General features: G+C 40.6%; 1 protein-coding gene across 1 annotated transcript in view; it reads left to right on the top strand.

Moving 5' to 3' along the window:
• CSTA (cystatin A) overlaps positions 1–12,394 on the top strand; it is a 16,551-nt gene extending 4,157 nt beyond the window's left edge. The window contains exons 2-3 of the mRNA XM_002813223.4: positions 8,250–8,351; positions 12,163–12,394. Coding sequence (XP_002813269.1) covers positions 8,250–8,351; positions 12,163–12,291 — 231 coding nt within the window. The 3' untranslated portion in view covers positions 12,292–12,394. The remainder of the gene's footprint in view (positions 1–8,249; positions 8,352–12,162) is intronic.
• The last annotated feature ends 8,511 nt before the right edge of the window (positions 12,395–20,905 follow it).

Here is a 20,905-nt window from a genome sequence, read left to right as displayed (position 1 = left end):
TAGAGGGACTGGTGCGGTGGCTCACGGCTGTAATCCCAGCACTTTAGGAGGCAGAGGCGGGCAGATTGCATGATCCGGGTGGTTCAAGGGCATCATGACAAAACCCTGTCTCTACCCCCTCCAAAATACAAAAAAATAGCCAGGTGGCACACGCTTGTAGTCCCAGTTACTTGGGAGGCTTAGGTGAGAGGATCACTTGCACTCAGGAAGTTGAGGATGCAGTGAGCCATGATCACGCCACTGCACTCCAGCCTGGCCAACAAAGCGAGACTCTGTTTCAAAAAATAAATAAATAAATATAGGAAATGAATATCAATGAATCATTTCATGGTAGGTGCATTTCTTGTATATCTCCTAGGTGTCTAGCATTATGCTAATTATTATAGAAGCTACATATGGTCTATAAGATATGGCCCCTGGCCTCTAGGAGTTTACAGGGTAGTTGGGAAAATCGAGATATCTGGAACATAATATAAAACAATATCCAATTAAGTGCTTTTTTATAATCATAGGTTTTGGACCAGAAAAGATGTTAGAGTTTGCTGGTCAAACCTCCTTCCTTTCAGGTGAATAATTACTGTGAGGCAGTTCAGCTCCTCTGGTGTTAAAGCCCCAATTATCACTTATCTGCCCTCTCTTACAGGAGTGAGCCTTAGGGCACAATTCCCAGTTCAGTGTTAGAAGGTAGAGGAAGAGCTGGAAACTCTTTGTAGTTTAGGAAACACTTTCATGTCAATTATATCATTTATGCCCCTACAAACAGCCCCAAGAGGCAGGTATTATTATAACCGCTTTATAGGTGAGAAACTTGAGTGAATTCCTTCTCCAAAATTACAGTTAGGTCCCCATGCAGAAATAGGGAAAATGGATAGGTGCTAATAATTTAGGGACAATCTCCACTACCTGTCACTTACTTGCTAGTTTTATTTTTTTATTATTTTTGAATGTATTTCTGTTTTTTAAAATCACCTGTTAAAGTGGAAGTATTCTCAGAGGAGATGAAGTTTATCAGCTTTCCTTGGCCTTCTCAGAGAGCTTCTTAGTGGAAGGCCAACTGAAGAACCCCATTAGAAGGAGAGAAAGAAGGAAGAAAAAGATCAACACAGAGAAAAGGGAAGAGTGGCAAAGACAAACGATAACTGCATGACCAAGGAATTTGATATTACAGTGAAAGAGGAACATTGGATGACGGCAGAAAGAAAAGAAAGGCAAACAAAGGGGATGGCAACTGAGAAAATTTGAATGTTTTTGAAGGCAGGAGAAATGAGTTTTCCCATTCTGAAGATAACAGAGACTGAACATGTCATTGTAGCATCATGTACTAAAGTACACTTGGAAGAAAACCCTCTTCCAAGATTCTCTGTATTAGCTGAGGTCACTGCTATACTTATCTTTCCTATTTGGGGAGACAAGTTGTCAGGATGGAAAACGACTATGGTCTTTTCATTCAGAAAACATTGATTAGGTAGACAGAACCGTGTGAATTGCTATGGGGGTAGCAGGGACATAAAATAGTGCCTGCCCTTGTGGAAATTAATAAAATAGAATGGAGCTAAGAGGGACACATCCAGAAAGACAGAGCCATACACAGCGCCATTCATGAAAAGCCACAATCTGTATAATGAAGAACCAAATAAATGAATGGCCCAACAGCAAAAGCCTCCAGATCATTATTGCTGATCCATTATCTTATATAATATGTTAATAAGCATTTTGATGAGAATTGTGAGCATATTTATGAGAAGGAAAGAAATGTTATTTAATTGTTTTTAGAAGTAAGGGCTACTATACATGTAATGTGCATGCACACAAACACACACACACACACACACACACACACACACACTCCCCTTAGTCATAAACCTAATTGCTGAATACTATTCCTGGCCAACACGCAGAACATGATTTTTGTCAGTCAGGACACCACACAAACACCTCATCTGCATACCATCCTGGGCACACCCTGGAACTTAGCATGTCATGGCTCTCACCCCATCCACAAATTTGCATTCCCCTCTCTGACCACAGCCTCCTTATTAGTCGCCTCTCCCACTGTCCCACACCCAAAGAACCTGCCATTCAGCCACACCAGAATCCTTCAGGCACCTACCTTCCCAACTTCATGAGAACACGCCCAGGCCCACTCAGTCTCTCATCCAGCCTGGACCCCATGACAGGAGGATAGCCTCAAATACTCCTCCACTCATGATGATTTCCTTGACCCTGGGAGCTCCTGGCATTCTAATTCTCAATTAAAGGTCACACCCACTGCCACCACTTTCTATGCAGCTACTACTGTTCCAGAATCAAAGAACTTTGCCAAAGCAAGGTGCAGAACCACAGAAAACTCACCCATTACAAACCTGTGGATTAATGCTTAACAACCCAGACAGGACCCACGGCTGCCAGAACATCCTTTCAGTCATATTTGTTGATCTTTTTCTAGAAACCCCACAAATGTAAATCTCTCTTCAGTTGCTCATTGCCTCCCACCCCCGTGGTCCCTCCAGCAGGATGTCTCAGTTCCTATTCTTCTTAGGCCAGCCGTCCCCAACCTTTTTGGTACCTTTGTGGAAGGCAATTTTTCCACAGATGGGGTGGAGGGGATAGTTTTGGGATGAACCTGTTCCACTTCAGATCATCAGGCATTATTTTCTCATAAGGAGCACGCAACCTTGATCCCTTGCATGCAGTTCACAATAGGGTTCCCACTCCTATGAGAATCTAATGCCGCCGCTAATCTGACAGCAGGTGGAGCTCAGGCCATAAGGCTCACTGGCCCACTGCTCCCCTCCTGCTGTGCAGCCTGATTCCTAACAGGCCATGGATGGGTACTGGTCTGCAGCCCAGGGGTTGGGAACACCTGTCTTAGGAGATTGCAGGTCTCTGGTAAGAAAATGCCCCAGCTGACCCTATCTCTTGCTGGATCTCATTCCTCCCTAGATTCTGTTCTCCTCTCTTCAGCCAGTCCGTCCTCTCTTAGCCAGGTGACTTCATTTCTTGCATCCTCAATGCCTTGTCCCACACTTCCTTCTTCCTTCAAAACATACTTAGACAATAAATGTCCACAAGTCACATCTTACTGGCCCTACTGTCCTCTCATGTTACTATCCAAACTCTCCTTCCTTACTCTCTAAAACTCCCCCAAATGTAATTCATCCACTTTGCCACCAATATCTTTCTATCCATTTTCTCCTAAATTAGGCACAGTCTTATTGTTTCTATAGAATGACTACAGATTAGGGGAAAAGCCTGGGTGTTGGGTGCCTCATGGCTCAAATCCTCAGATCTCAGAGAATAAACACCTCGCCAAGATTCATGCTTGGTAGCAATGAGAAATGCTTGAAGAACTCTGGGTTAAATGCATTATACCAGGTGCTTCTCCCTGGTAGCCTCCTCCCCTGGCTGGAGACCAAGCGACAAACCTCCACTGTATTCCTTCAGCTCCCGTCACCATCACGCATGGCAGACTGAGAAAGGTGAAGGCCAACTGCATTCAGCAGATGTGTCCATTCACTGCCAGTCTTCCACCACCATTCCCAGCTGGCCTGCATCCTCCTAGTGCCCATCCTGGGGAGTCTTTCAGTGCCAAGCTACCTTCTGAGACTTAAGTTTCACTGACAAGCTCCCCTACTCTGCCCCTTTCCCTGCTCCTCAGCTCAAATCTCATCACTCAGGTCCATGTCATCTAACATTAAACCATGCAAATCTATTTTACTGGGAAGAGGGAGGGAGGCTGCAAGTTACAAGTAGAGTGAACCAGAAATCAAGGTCCACAGTCTGACAGGTGCCAGAACACTTCAAGAAACAAACCAGATCTTTTAAATCTCCTCTCTCATGGAAAATTCTGCATTTGTGGATTACACAGATACGATGGAAAGGTTAAAGATTTGGATATCTTTCTAGGACAGATAGAAATAAAAACTTAGGGCCAGGCATGGTGGCTCACCCCTGTAATCCCAGCACTTTGGGAGGCCAAGGCAGATGGATCACCCGAGGCCAGGAGTTCAAGACCAGCCTGGCAAACAAGGTAAAACTCCATCTCTCCAAAAATATAAAAAATTAGTTGGGAGTGGTGGCGGATGCCTGTAGTCCCAGCTGCTCAGGACGCTGAGGCAGGAGAATTACTTAAACCCAGGAGGGAGAAGTTGTAGTGAGCCGAGATTGTGCCACAACACTCCAGCCTAGGTAACAGAGCAAGACTCCATGAAAGAGAGAGGGGAGAAAGAAAGAAAGAAAGAGAGAGAGAGAGAGAGAGAAAGAGAGAGAGAAAGAAAGAAAAAGAAAGAAAGAAAGAAAGAAGAAAGAGAGAGAGGAAGGAAGGAAGGAAGGCAGGAAGGAAGGAAGGAAGGAAGGAAAAGGAAAGGAAGAAAGAAAGAAAGAGAAAGAGAGAGAGAAAGAAAGAAAAAGAAAGAGAAAGAAAGAAGAAAGGAAGAAAGGAAGGAATAAAGAAAGAAAGAAGAAAGTGAGAAAGGCTGGCTGGCTTAGGATACGTGCTTAAAAAGAAACATGACTGAAAAGCAGAGGGAACACAGATCAGATATATAAGTTATCAGGCAAGGACTTTAAAATAACTATGATGAATAATTTTTCAACTTTTAGCAGTCATGCTCAACTCATAGCCTCAGATTCTCCATTCATAAAATGAGGTTTAAATGGATACTTTGGGGGTTAGTGTAGAGATTAACCCTTTCAAACTCAGCTCCTAACTTGACTGGCGCCAAGTGCTGGCCACCCCTCCTTTGGAATCTCGAAAGGCTTTGGAAAGGGACCCTAAGACAATAACCCATTTCCTTACTCTGCTTCTCTGTGCACCCTTTCTCCGCTTTCCTGCCCCAGCTCTTCCCACTTCTGGTTTGTCCTCACTATTTGTCTTCTCCCTTTCTCCACTTTGAAATTTCATTTCCATCTCAACAGAACAATCACATTTTTCCCGTCTATTCTCAAGGTTACAGGAGAACTGAGTGGTGGTCCGTGGAGTGTTTGGCCTTTCAGAAGTGGTCTGAGAACTCACAGTTTGCCTATGTCTACGTCTTTGAAAACAGTTTTGGTACTTAAACTGAGGCATCAGTAGTAAGGGTTCAAAACATCTGCCCAGAGAGGATTGTTTGAGTCCAGGAGTTCGAGGCTGCAGTGAACTATGATCACGCCACTGCACTCCAGTCTGGGTGAGGGGGAGATCCTGTCTCTTAAATTTAAAAAAAAAAAAAAAAAAAAAAAACCTGCCCTCTGATGGGAAGGACTGCCTTGGGAGAATCCTAGATGCACTGGAGGCCTGATTGAAGTTGTATGGACATTAAATGCTTTCATGAAGGGCATAAAGGCAAGTTCTCAATAAACAAGGTACATTCAACACAGAGAGTTATATCCTTTTTCCTCCAAAAGACAGAAAAGAATTGGGGTTGAAGGACAAATCCACAGATATAAAGACAACAGGAGATAGGCAAGTACCACCTCAGAAATACCAATAAAATTTTGGAAGTTGGAAAACGGATGAACAATGGAAAATGCTGAGCAGTCTAAACAGAAGCTAAGCCCATAGAGGGGAAAGTCTAAGCCAGAAGCAAGCAGATTCACACTGCAGAACATCACAATGGCGCAGGCATGAGCAACACCAAAAACTCATAGCCAGGAGTAAGGTCTGGGACCAAAAGCAAGAGGACTGATCTGTATGAGGGACAATGAGACCTCCCCAAGTTCCTTCTCCTTCACTATCCTCCACCCCGGCAGAAGACGAGCTTTACACTTAGCAGGAACTGAGTCAAGAGCTCATAGTAGACTCTTGCATATCAGGCCCAGCTGAGAGTGGGAATGAAGCACTGTACAGAAAGCTGATGGGTTCAGTGAAAGTTTGCATATTGAATTTGGGACTGTCTCCCTTCTCATGCTGGGTTTGGGAATGCTAACATTTAAACCTAACCCATATCCCTCCATGGTAGACAGAATGATGGCCCTCCAAAGATGTCCATGTCCTAATCCCTGGAACCTGTGACTAGGTTCCTTTACACAGCAAAAGAGACTTTGCAGGTGTGATTAAGTTAAGGATCTGGAGATGGAGCGGTTATCCTGGATTATCCAGGTAAGCTCATGCAATCACAGGGTCTTTATAAGAATTATACCCAAATACTGCACTCTAGTTAGTATATTGTTTTCCACAGAGGTATAGGTCAACAATTCTGAAATTATTTTATGTATATGCTAGAACTGAGCAAATAGGCAAATACATTGCAAATAATAAGAACCAGGATTCTTCCTCAGTGTTTGAGAAAGGAGTTATAATAAGGAAAGGGGAAAAGCTAAATGAGTCCTGTGGTATTTGATTTATTTTATTTTTTATTTATTTATTTATTTACCTATTTATTTTGAAGTGGAGTTTCACTCTTGTTGCCCAGGCTGGAGTGCAATGGCGTGATCTCGGCTCACTGCAACCTCTGCCTCCCAGGTTCAAGCAATTCTCCTGCCTCAGCCTCCTGAGTAGCTGGAATTACAGACACCCACCATTGCGCTCAGCTAATTTTTGTATTTTTAGTAGAGACGAGGTTTCATCATGTTGGTCACGCTGGTCTCAAACTGCTGACCTCAAGTGATCCACCTGCCTCGGCCTCCCAAAGTGCTGGGATTACAGGCATGAGCCACCGCACCCGGCCATGGTATTTGATTTTAATCAGAGGAATACACACACACACACACACACACACACACACACACACACACCCCCGTACACACACGTATATAATGTATATATATAATGACACACACATACACAAATCAGTAGATAAAGATGTGTGCATGTGTGTGTGAGTACACATATTATTTTGTAGCCCTTTCCACTGAGTGGGCCTAGAAGCAATGACATTTAGTAACAAGAGACACAGCACCCAAATCTTGGGTCTTAAATACCATTCTCCAATAAAAGGAGCAGGGACTCCTTGGAGAAATAGTTGATTCCAGTGAGGAGGCAAGGAAACTTCAAGATAAACCTGGAACATCTGACTCTACTTTTGTAGAGTCAGAAAGTAAGGCAGTGCTTATAAAATGATGGAGGCATGTTGAAAGGACACAGGCATCAGGTGAGGGAGCTCCCAACAGCCAAATCTAGGGCATTTGAGTAACAAAATAAAGAGTAATGAATTGTAATCCACAGAGTAAAAGAAATATCCATGAGTCATATTAATATAAAATAAGTAATTGACTACATAAAGAGGAGAAAGGGAACAGCTCTTCCTTACAGTAGAATTCCAAATAATAAATGCGCAAGAAATGATTTTTTAATTACCATTTGGCCAACACCACAATTAATCATTGTTGTAGGCGAGAACCATCAATGGATGCTAAAATTCATGAATGAAAGTATGGCGAGAAACAAGACTCCTCACAAGACACTTACTAATTACAAAGGGGAAAAAAATGGTAACTTTACAGTGGAGAAACCTGGCAGACATCCTAAGTGATCAAAATTAACATCACCAGTAATGAAATGTAGCTCCTGATAGGATGCACTTAAGCACAACATCACGTTTGTGCTATCCTTACAAGAATGTATAATACTAACATAAGAGGAGATCACACAAACCTAAATCGAGGGTCATTCTACCATGTAACTGGCCAGTATTCTTCCAAAACATCAAGGTCATGAGCAAAAAGGAATGAACCCAGATTGTAGGAGACTGAGGAGAAATGACAACTAAATGCAATGTAGCATCCTGCATGAGATCCTGGAGCAGAAAAGAGACATTTTCAGGAAAACTGGCAAAATTCTGATAAGGTTTAGAGACTACTTAATAGTATTATACCATGTTAATTTCCTGATTTTGGTGATTATACTATGTTATGCAAAATGGCAAAATTAAGGGAACTGTAAATGATATAAGAGAATTCATTACACTAATTTTACAACTTTTAAGTCTGAAATTATTTTAAAATGTTTTAATCAAGTAGTAATTATTGCTCTACTGATTTTTATTAATCAAAGATATATATAACTCTTAAAGTTTTAGCAGTCAAAACACTCCTATATTGCATTACCACACTGAGTTGATGTGAATTCAGCCTAAAGCAACAAAATTTGACTTTTTAACCTATGTAATTGTATTAAAACAGGTGTTTTCTATTGAAATAATAAAAATAGTTCATAGATTTCATTACCGTCTTTGAAGACTTTTAGGAGGATGGGGTTCCCAGATGTGTACATCACATAGATGGAGTCTAATATAGCTTTGATTATTTGTTTCCTCTTTTCTTTTCTTTAGGTTAAACCACAGCTTGAAGAAAAAACAAATGAGACTTATGAAAAATTGGAAGCTGTTCAGTATAAAACCCAAGTTGTTGCTGGAACAAATTACTACATTAAGGTCAGAGTTCAGCACCTACTTTAGCGCCAAAAGATGTATTTCTCATTTTATGTAAAACGTCCGCTGATTTCCCTATCACATAATTCCTTCCTTATGGTTGTCCTACATTAAGATGCCCAGCATGATTCCTTCCAAGTGGTGGACTCTCAAATTTGGTAGATGATGTGATACCATTTTTTTTTCTTGTGAATTCAGAAAGATTTATTACATTGATTCTTGATTTCCGGAAATTGTATAGAAAAAGATTTCATAACAGTTCAGGGCATGCTGGATTTGTGGCTGTGCTGCTGCTTAGGTAAGGAGGGAGGATCACGTCTCATCTGCCTGAAGGCGTGGGGCTGGACCACATGGTATCTTGAAGCTGATTCCACCTCAAAGCTGTATGATTCTCTATGTCTAAATTAAATTAATTAAAGTAACGACTCAAATCATTAGCTGGGAAAATAATTTAAACCTTTTTTGCCCTTTGATTAATATAATGTAAATACTATTTTGTAACTCAAATTAGTAGATTTAACTTGTGGCACTCTAGGTATAGTTTAAAACAGTGGCGTATTTAAAATAGTTTAAAAGTTAATTTTATAGCTCTGTCAAAAAATTACACAATGCATTGATCGAGTTCTAATTGAAGTTATCAAGAGGAAACCAACTGAACAAGTCAACCATGAATATTTAAGAGCCATGTTTGTCCTTATGTATTAAGAAGATGATAATGCTGATTTTAAAAATAAAAACAAATATTCAAGTATATTTACTTAATCTTAACTATTTGACCAGGGCCCAGTGTGGCTTATTTCTCTTTAACAAACAATTCAATTAAAATATAAACATTTTAAAAGATTTTTTTCAGCAAAAAAAAAAAAATAAGTAAGTGGAGCTAGTCAGCTCAGCATAAGAAAGTTTCAGCACCGAGCTATGTACATGGATCAGCTGTGTTCTGCCAAATGTGAGCTCCTAGTAAAGACCAGGTCCTGGGGAGACACTTGTGAAAGAGGACCCTGCTGTGTCCTCAGAAAACAATGGCACCATTTCCTCCATTCTCAATCTGCTTTCTTCATGGCTGGAAAAGAAATTTTTCCAGTTAAAAATGATTATGTGCAAAGATAGGAAACATTCCATCAACATTAAGATATTTATTTTAATAATTTATGATTAATTCAAATGCATACATTTCACATATTACCAGCTCACATGTTTCTTCAACAGTTCATCAGATAACTATCTTGAAAATTTCTGCTTGAAAATTTGTTCCCTTGACCACCCTTTTCCCCTCTCTTAAGCAGTCTCCTCTCTCTCTCTCGTCTTTTCTTCCTTCTGCTATCAAACTTTTCCTACTGGATCTCAGCCACCGATCCCAGTTCCCTTTTACTTCCTGGTAGTCTGGCTATTGATCCCTTTGCTCTGAGCCACTCTAGATTTAAGGTCTTGCCAGTGACGTGACCTTCTCTATGTGTTTCAAGTACCTATCAAGAGGCAGGTGGTAGAATGGAAGGACCACAAGCTTAGGTGTCAGAGTGTCCTGGGTTTGAACCCTTGTTCAATTTGTTCTATGGGAAGCTGCTCCTCCTCTCGGAGCCTTCATTCCCTTATCTGCACAATGAGGGTAACAATCTACTTCGCAGCGTGTTGTGAGGAATAAATAAGCTGGAAATTTATTGAGCACTTACAATTCACGATGCACTATTCTAAGAACAGGGCTTGTATTATCTCATTTAATCCTCACAACAAATCTACGAGGTAAGTACAATCACTTCTCTTGGGTTACCGATGAAAAAATTGAGCTCCAGGGTGATGAAGAAACTAAAAAGGTCACACAACTATAAGAGCAGAGTAAGGATTTGAACCCAGATAGACTGAGCTTAACTACTGGCTGTGCTGCCTCTAATATAAAGCACAAAATAAGAGCTTTTAAAAGGTTACACTGGCCTGGTGTGGTGGCTCATACCTGTAATCCCAACACCTTGGGAGGCCAAAGTGGGAGGATAGCTTAAAACAAGGAGTTTGAGATGAGCCTGGGCAACATAGCAAGATGCTGTCTCTACAAAGAAAATGTTTTAATTACCTAGGCATGGTGATGCACACCAGTGGTCCTAGCTACTTGGGAAGGTGAGGTAGGAGGATCACTTGAGCCGAGGAGTTTGAGGTTGCAGTGAGCTGTGATCGCACCACTGCACTACAGTCCAGGCAACAGAGCCAGGCCTCATTCCCGGATCAGTACCCCCAAAAAAGGTTACATTGTAGAGTGAAAAGAATGTAGATGCTAGAGGCTAACAGATCTGGGTTTGAATATTGGCTGTACCACTTATTAGCTGAGAGATTTATGGAAAATCACTTAATCTCTCCTACTCTGCTTCCACATCTGTAAAAATTTCATTGCTCCACTTTTCTTCAGGCCTATAATATAAGTTAATATAATCATTTATATAAAATGTTCATCATAGTGTCTGGCTCACAGTAAACATTTGATATATGGCACTTGTTAAAATTAGGATAGGAAGTGACATCAGAAGCACAATAAATATTTTTATAAGACAAAGCATTTATTGTCTCAAGCAAGAACCAAAGTAAAAATTCTTACCATAATTTTCCAGGTCTCAGATTCATGTCCAAACTACTGCTTCAACCTTCATACCAATGACTTCCTAGCAAAACCCCTTAGCTTTTTATTTTATTTTATTTTATTTTTTGAGATGGAGTTTCACTCTGTCACTCAGGCTGGAGTGCAGTGGCACAATCTCAGCTCTCTGCAACCTCCACTTCCTGGATTCAAGCCATTCTCCTGCTTCAGCCTCCCAAGTAGCTGGGATTACAGGTGTGCACCACGACACCCAGCTAATTTTGTATTTTTAGTAGAGACCAGGTTTCACCATGTTGGCCAGGTTTGTCTCAAGCTCCTGACCTCAGGTGATCCATCTGCCTCGGCCTCCCAAAGTGCTGGGATTATAGGCGTGAGCCACAGTGCCCAGCTGACCCCTTCACTTTAGAAGGGAGGCTGTCCACCCCCTGGGCTCTGCTCAATCCTACCAGTGGGCATTTATAAAGTAGGTTCTGATACAGGTATAGGAACCCTGCATCCCAAATTTTCTAGGGCAATTCTGATTTTCTTCTCCCTTATCAGACTGTATGGCAAATAAAGTGTCCCAAGCTGGGAGTCAGAAAACAGCATCACCAAAAATATAGTCTGTCACTTGTTTTCTTGCTCCATGCATCTTTGAAAATAAAATGCTGTCCTTTGTGCCCAGATTATACTAAAAAAAAAATAACAAAATAAACCTAGGACCTATGCCTCTTGCCATGCCATTAGTCCACAATTTTTTTTTTTTTTTTTTTTGGAGACAGAGTCTTGCTCTATCGCCCAGGCTGGAGTACAGTGGCGTGATCTCGGCTCACTGCAACCTTCTCCTCCTGGGTTCAAGTGATTCTACTGCCTCAGCCTCCCGAGTAACTGGGATTACAGGCATGCACCACCATGCCTGGCTAATTTTTTGCATTTTTAGTAGAGACGGGGTTTCACCATGCTGGCCAGGCTGGTCTCGAACTCCTGACCTCGTGATCCACCTGCCTCAGCCTCCCAAAGTGCTGGGATTACAGGTGGGAGCCACAGCGCCCCACCTAGTCTACTCTTTCTCTCCTAAAATAAGGTGGTGGATTTATGAATACAAAGAGTCTAAGAATGGTGGACTAGGTCTAGCAATGCTGTTCCTCAGCAGCTTTTTGGACAGAAGTCTTTATAGACCTGTGGCTCTCTCACTTGATGTAGACCCATTTGAATGAATCTCCTTTTGCTTTCTCTTTTTTAAATATTTTTCAGGTACGAGCAGGTGATAATAATTATATGCACTTGAAAGTATTCAAAAGTCTTCCCGGACAAAATGAGGACTTGGTACTTACTGGATACCAGGCTGACAAAAACAAGGACGATGAGCTGACGGGCTTTTAGCAGCATGTTTCCAAAGTGTTCTGATTCCTTCCACTGGCTACTGAGTCATGATCCTTGCTGATAAATATAACCATCAATAAAGAAGCATTCGTTTCCAAAGAAATTATTTCTACAATTATTTCTCATTTATTGTATTAAGCAGAAATTACCTTTTCTTTCTCAAAATCAGTGTTATTGCTTTAGAGTATGAACTCCATATAAATTGATGGCAGTTGGAAATCTTATAAATACTAGTCAAGCCTAATGCAACTGGCTAAAGGATAGTACCACCCTCACCCCCACCATAGGCAGGCCGGATCGTGGACTATCAGTTCACCAGCCTCCTTGTTCCCTGTGGCTGCTGATAACCCAACATTCTATCTCTACCCTCATACTTTAAAATTAAATCAAGTATTTTACAAAGTGTGTGTGTGTGTGTACGTGTGTGTGTATATATATATATATATTTTTTTTTTTTTTTTTTTTTTTTTGAGACAGAGTCTCGTTCTGTCACCCAGGCTAGAGTGCAATGGCGCGATCTCGGCTCACTGCAACCTCCGCCTCCCAGGTTTAAGCGATTCTCCTGTCTCAGCCTCCCAAGTAGCTGGGATTACAGGCACCCACCACCGCGCCTAGCTAATTTTTGTATTTTTAGTAGAGACAGGGTTTTGCCATGTTGGCCAGGCTGGTTTCGAACTCCTGACCCTAGGTGATCTGCCCACCTTGGCCTCCCAAAGTGCTGGGATTACAGGTGTGAGCCACGGTGCTCAGCCTATATTTTTATTCTGAAACAAACTTAAACTTAGAGAAAAGTTGCAAAAAAAAAAAAAACCCACTTTTTTTCCTGGACATTTGAGACTAAGTTACTTACCATGATGCTCCATCATCAACAAACACTTCGTGTGCATTTCCTACAAACAAGGATATTCTCCTGCAAAACTGAAATACAACCATTAAAATCAGGAAATTGCCAGGTCACAGTGGCTCACGCCTGTAATCCCAGCACTTTGGTAGGCCAAGGCAGCAGGATTGCTTGAGGACAGGAATTTAAGACAAACCTGGGCAACACAGCGAGACAAACCTGGGCAACATAGCTGGGCATGGTGGTATGCACCTGTAGTCCTAGTTACTTGGGAGGCTGACGTGGGGGGATGGCTTTAGCCCAGGAATTCAAGGCTACAGTGAGCTATACTCATGCCACTGCACTCCAGCCTGGGTGACAGAGAGAGACCATGTCTCTAAAAAAACAAAAATTAAAAATAAAATTAAACAATTAAGAAATTAACACTGATACACTGGTAGCATCTAATCCCCAGACACCATTCAAATTACCCCAATTGTCCCAATAATGTCATTTATTACAAAAAGTTCCAAGCCAGGTGAGGTGGCAAGCACCTGTAGTCCTAGCTTCCTAGGTGGCAGAGGCAGGAGGACCTCTAGAGGCCAGGAGTTCAAGGTTATGGTGTGCAATGATCGTGCCCATGAGTAGCCACTGCATGCCAGCCTGGGCAACATAGCAAGACCTCATCCCAAAAAAAAGATCCAATCCAAAATAACATGCTCCATTTAATTGCCATTTTCCTCTTATTTTATACCTTTATTGAGACATAAATTGAAACATACAACTTACCCATTTAAAGTGTACAAGTGAATGGTTTTATACCACATTCACAAATGCATGCAAACCTCACACAATTTTAGAACATTTTCGTCACCTCAAAAAGAAGTCTCATACCTGTTAGCTATCACTTCCCCAGCCTCCTCCACACATAAGCAACCACTCAACCCCTAAGCAACAACTAATTTACTGTCTAGATTTGCCTGGTCTGGACATTCATATATGTGGAATTATATAATATGTGGTCTTTTGTAACTGGCTTCCTTCACTTAACATAGTTTTCAAAATTCAACAATGTTGTAGCATGTCTCAGTATTTTATTCCTTTTTATGGACAAATATTCCATGTTATCAATATATCACACGTTGTTTATTAACTAATCAGTTGACAGATATTTAAGTTGCTTTTACCTTTTGCCTATCAGGAATACTGCTACTATAAATATTTGTGTACAAGGTTTTGTGTGTACATAGGTTTTCATTTCTCTTGGGTATATACCTAGGAGTAGAATTGCTGGTTCATATGGTAACTATCTCTATGTTTAATTGTTTGAGAAACTTATAGACTGTTTTCTGAAGTGGTCACACCATTTTACATTCTCACCAACAGTGGATGAGAGTTCCATTTTCTCCATATCCTCACTCACACTTGTTATTATCTGATTTTTTTTAAGGTTAGCCATCTTAGTGGATGTGAAATAATAGCTCATTGTGGTTTTGATTTGTATTTCCCTGATGACTAATGCTATTGAACATCTTTTCATGAGATGATTAGCCATTTGTATTAGGTTGGTGCAAAAGTTAGTGTAGTTTTTGCCATTTAGAAATAATAACAAAAACTACAATTATCTGTCTTAGTCCATTTTCTGTTGCTTATAACAGAATATCTGAAACTGGGTAATTTATAAAGAAAATGAGTTTATTTATTACAGTTATGGAGGCTGAGAAGTCCAAAGTTGAGGGCCAGGCACAGTGGCACATGCCTGTAATCCCAGCACTTTGGGAGGCCGAGGTGGATGGGTCACCTGAGGTCAGGAGTTTGAGACCAGTCTGACTAACATGGTGAAACTCCATCTCTACTAAACTCAAAAAATTAGCCAGGAGTGGTGGCGCATGCCTGTAATCCCAGCTACTTGGGAGGCTGAGGCAGGAGAATCACTTGAACCCAGGAGGCAGAGGTTGCAGTGAGCCAAGATTGTGCCATTGCACTCCAGCCTGGGCAACAAGTGTGAAACCCTGTCTCAAAAAAAAAAGAAGTGCAAAGTTGAGGGACCACATCTGGTGAGAGCCTTCTTGCAGGTGGCGACTCTCTGCAGAGTCCTGTCCTGAGGCAGCACATAGCATGGCGAGGGGGCTGAGCATGATAGATCAGGTCTCTCTTCCTTTTCTTACAAAGCCACTCGCCCCACTCCCATGATAACCCATTAATCCATTAATCCATGAATGGATTAAGCCATTCATGAGGGCAGAGCCCTTATTACTCCATCATCTTTTAAGGGCCCCACCTCTCAATAGTACCACATTGGGGATTAAGTTTCAACATCAGTTTTGAAAGAGTCAAATATTCAAACCACAGCATATATTCTGAATACAAGCCCCTTAACTGATATATGATTTGCTAATGTTTTCTTTTCATTTTGTTGTTATCCTTTCAATCTCTTGATGGCATTCTCTGAAGCACAAAAGTTTTTAATTTTAATGAAGTCCAAATTATCTATTTATCTTTTTGCTCCTCATGCTCTTGGTATCATAACTAAGGATGCTTTGCCAAATCCAAACTCATAGCGATTTACTCCTCTGTTTTCTTCTAAGTGTTATGTAGCTTTAGCTCTTACATTTAGGTCTTTTATCCCTTTTGAGTTAATTTTTGTATATGGTGTGAGATAAGGGTCCAACTTCATTCTTTTGCACGTGGCTATCTAGTTATCTTAGCACCATTGGTTGAAAAGATTTCTTTACCTCATCGAATGATCTTGGCACCCTTGTTGAAAATCAGTTGATCACAGGCACATCAGTTCATTTCTCGACTCTCAATTTTATTCCATTAATCTATATATCTATCCTTTTGTCAGTACTACACTTTTTTGATTACTGTTGGCTTGTAATAAGTTTTACAATTGTGAAGTGTGAGTCCTCCAACTTTGCTCTTCCTTTTCAAGAGTTTTTTGGCTCTTCTGAATTCTTTGAACTTCCACATGAATTTTAGAATCAGCTTATAAATTTCTACAAAGAAGTCAGCTAGGATTTTCATAGAGATTATGCTGAATCTGTAGATAAGTTTGGGTAATACTGCCATCTTAACAATATTAAGCCTCTGATCCATGAACATAAGATGTTTTCCCATTTATTTTGATCTGTATTTCTTTCAACAATTGTTTTTAGTTTTCAGAGTATATATTTTGTACTTTTTTTGTTAAATTCATTCCCAAATATTTTGTTCTTATTGATGCTATTATAAATGATATTTTTTGGCTTATGTATTGCAAGTTTATAGAAATACAATTGATTTTTGTACATTGATTTTATATTTTTTAACCTTGATGACCTTGTATATTGGTGGATTCTTTAATATTTTCTATGTACAAGATCATATCATTGCAAATAGAGGCAATTTTATTTCCCCCTTTCTAACCTGGATACTTTTTTTTTCTTGCCTAATTGCACTGGTGAGAAACTTCAATATAAAATTGAATAGAAGTGATGAGAGCAGGCATCCTTGTCTTGTTCCTGATCTTAGGGGGGAAACATATAATTTTTTTATCCTTTGGTATAAAGTTAGCTGTGGAGTTTTCATAGATGCCTTGTATTAAGTTAAGAAAGTTTACTTCAAGGCTAAGCATGGTGGCTCACACCTGTAACCCTAGCACTTTGGGAGGCCGAGGGTGGGTGGATCACTTGAGCTCAGGAGTTAGAGACCAGCCTGGGTAACATGGTGAAATCCTGTCTCTACAAAAAATACAAAAATTATCTTGGCATGGTAATGCATGCCTGTAGTCCCAGCTACTTGGGGAGCTGAGGCCAGAGAATCACTTGAACCCAGAGGTTGAGGCTGCAGTGAGCCAAGATTATGCCACTGCACTCCAGTGACAAAGTGAGACCCTGTTTCAAAAAAAGAAAGTTTCCTTCTAGCTCATTTTTATTATGAAAGGACATTGGATTTTATTAAATGCTCTTTCTGCATCTGTTGAAACAGTGATGTGGTTTTGTTTTTTGTTCTATCGATATAGTATATTATATTGATTTTTTGATATGAAACCAACTTTGCATTTCTGGAATAAACCCCGTATGGTCATGGTATATAATTATTTTTAGACGTGCTACATTCAGTTTGCTAGAATTTTGTTGAGGATTTTTGCATTTATATTCATAAGAGATATTGTTCTACAGTTTTCTTGTTGTTGCTGTTGTTGAGACAGAGTTTCGCTCTGTCACCCAGGCTGGAGTGCAGTGGCACAATCTTGGCTCACTGCAACCTCTGACTCTCAGGTTCAAGCGATTCTCCTGCCTTAAGCTCCTGAGTAGTTGGGAGTTGGGACTACAGTCATGCACCACCACGCCCAGCTAATTTTTGTATTTTAGTAGAGACAGGGTTTCACCATCTTGGCCAGCCTGGTCTCGAACTCCTGACCTCAGGTGATCCACCCTCTTTTCCTCCCAAAGCATTGGGATTACAGGCATGAGCCACCATGTCCAGCCTGTCTATAGTTTTCTTGTGACACCTTTGTCTGGTTTTGGTAGAATTAGTGAATTGGTATTAATTCTTTAAACCTTTTTTTTTTTTTTTTTTGAGAAATAGTCTCACTCTGTTGCCCAGGCTGGAGTGCTGTGGCCAGTCTCGGCTCACTGCAACCTCCGCCTCCTGGGTTCAAGTGATTTTCCTGCCTCAACCTCTTAAGTAGCTGGGATTACAGGCGTCCACTACCACTCTGGGCTAATTTTTATGTTTTTTCAGTACAGACAGGGTTTCACCATGTTGGCCAGTCTGGTCTCAAACTCCTGACCTCAAGTGACCCACCCACCTTGGCCTCCCAAAATGCTAGTATTACAGGTGTGAGCCACTGTGCCCAGCCTTCTTTAAACCTTTAGTAGAATTCAGCAGTGAAGCCATCTGGGCCCGGGATTTTCTCTATGGGAAGTTTTTTTTTAATTACTAATTCAATATCCAAACTTATTATAGGTCTATTTAGGTTGACTGTTTCTTCTTGAGACAGTTTTGGTAGTATGTGTTATTCTAGGAATTGTTCATTTTATCTATGTTATCTATTATTGGCATACAATTGTTCATAGTATTCCTTCATAATCCTTTCATTTCTGTAACGTCAGTATTAATGTATCCCCTTTCATTTCTGATTCTAGTAATTTGAGTATTCTCCTTTTGCTCTTAGTCTACCTGTAGGTTTGTCAACTTTGTTCATCTTTTCAAAAAAAAACTTTTATTTCAATGATATTCTGTAGTGTTTTTATATTCTCTATTTTATTAATTTCTACTCTAATCTTTATTATTTCTTTCTTTCTGCTTGCTTTGGGTTGACTTTGATCTTCTATTTTCTGTGTCTTAAGGTAAAAGGTTAGGTTATTGATTTGATATTATCTTTTTTGGCATAAGTGTTGACAGCTATAAATTTCCCTCTAAGCATTGCTTTAGCTGCATTCCATAAGTTTTGGTATATTGTTTATATTCATTCATGTCAAAGTACTTTCTAATTTTCCTTTTGATTTTTTCTTGATTTCTTCTTTGACCCATTGATTATTTAGGAGTATGTTGTTTAATTTCTACGTATGTGTAGTCTTCCATCCTTGCTCCTGTCCCCTACCCTTGTGACTCCCACCTCCACCCTCCTCACCCCATCATCTGCCCCCCAATGCTCAGTCTCTTACATCCTGTCCTGGACCACTGCCGCTATCCCTCTATGTAAGTACCTGCCCTCTCCATGCCAGCTATGCTCCACCATGGTGAGTGGGCACTTACCCATGGAGAAGCCAACTCCAACATCTAGTTTCAGACCATCCAAAACCAATATCTGCTCTCCTTGGCCCTACTTAATAGATTTGGGGCTGAATTGTTAGGGAAGGAGAGAGGAAGAGGAAGTGGAGGGGAGAGTAAAGGAAAAGGAGAGAATGAGAGAGGCAAAGTGAAGAGAAAACTTGTCTTAAACATGCTCAAGCCGGGGCCAGGTGCAGTTGCTCACGCCTGTAATCCCAGCACTTTGGGAGGCCGAGGTGGGCGGATCACGAGGTCAAGAATAGAGACCATCATGGCCAACATGGTGAAACCCTGTCTCTACTAAAAATACAAAAATTAGCTGGACGTTGTAGCGTGCGCCTGTAGTCCCGCTACTCGGGAGGCTGAGGCAGGAGAACCGCTTGAACCCAGGAGGCAGAGGTTGCAGTGAGCCGAGATCGTACCACTGCACTCCAGCCTGGCTACAGAGTGAGACTCTATCCCCCCCCAAAAAAAAAAAAAAAAAAAATTGCTCGAGCCTGGTGTGGTGGTATGCACTTGTAGCTACTTGTGAGGCTGAGGCAGGAGGATTGCTTGAGCACAGGCGTTTGAGGTTGCAGTGAGCTATGATTGCACCACTGCACTCCAGCCTGAGTGAGAGAGCAAGATCCTATCTCTTAAGAAAAAAAAAAAAAAAAAAAGATGTTGTAAAGCAAGCTTGTTCAACCCGCGACCCACAGGCACCCAGGACGGCTTTGAATGCAGCCCAACACAAATTCATAAACTTTCTTAAAACATTATGAGTTTTGTTTTTTTTTTTTTAGCTCATCAGCCATCATTAGAGTTAGTGTATTTTATGTGTGGCCTAAGACAATTCCTCAACCAATGTGGCCAGGGAAGCCAAAAGATTGGACACACCTGCTCTAAAGTCTCCCTCTGGGCTCTGCACTCTGCTCATCACCCCATTAATGCCACTTGCCAATCGTCTGTCCCAAATAATAATAATAGCTAATATATATTAAATGCTTACCATAGTCTAGGTAGTGTTCCAAAGACTTTACAAATAAAACTTATTTAACTTTTATAACAATCTCATGAGGTAAATATTATTGCTATCCCCTCTTTACAGAAGACTGAGTATAGAGAGGTGAAATTACTTGTGCAAGGCCGCCTGACTAGTTAGTAGAGAAGTGAGGATGTGATCCCAGGCTGTTTGCCTCCAGGGCCAATGCTCTTAATCCCTACACTCTACTAACATACGCTCAGAATTCCTTCCCTCAGCTATTCTGACCCCTTAAAGCAGATACGCAAGGGAGTGTTGAAACACTGGTTGTTTTTAAATAACCGTTACTAACTCTTAATGCCTTAGAATGGAGAAGCTATCCTATTCATCTGCCTTCAGCTCCTAGCACATAAACAGTCAATAAGTGAACTAAAAGATCTCCACTGGCTGACTAGTATTAGTACTCTGGAGCTCTTAGATAACAAGAACAGCTAGAGACAACTCTACTGGCCCAGTAATAAGAATTCTTTTCTGAGTAATGCAAAAACATAGACACACACACATCAGTAGCTGTATACACAGAGCAGTTGATCAAAGATATAGGAAACTTCATAATTAGGGTGATTAGATTTACTTTAACCTGATTTTGGGGTGGAAAGTCTAAATACATCACACATTTAAAAATTAATCTAATAAGGGACATACAAAACCTATGCAAAGAGAATGACACTCATGCACTGCCATAATGATGTTTTCATCAATGGCAGACCACATATACAATGGGGTCCCATAAAATTATAATGCAGCTGAAAAATTCCTATCACCTAGTGACATCGTAGCCATAGTAAAAACTTAATGCAATGCATTACTCGCATGTTTTTGGTGATGCTGGTGTAAACAAACCTACCTTGCCACCAGTCATACAAAAGTATAGTGCATACAATTATGCACAGTACGGTACATAACACTTGATAATGATAATAAACAGCTATGTTATTGGCTTATGTATTTACTGTACTATACTTTTTATCATTATTTTAGAATATACTCCTTGTACTTTTTTTTTTTTAAGT

Source organism: Pongo abelii, chromosome 2, assembly GCF_028885655.2.
Source record: "Pongo abelii isolate AG06213 chromosome 2, NHGRI_mPonAbe1-v2.0_pri, whole genome shotgun sequence".
Lineage (NCBI taxonomy): Eukaryota > Metazoa > Chordata > Mammalia > Primates > Hominidae > Pongo > Pongo abelii.
The sequence above is the reverse complement of the archived record's forward strand: the minus strand, read 5'-3'. Positions and strand labels throughout refer to the sequence as shown.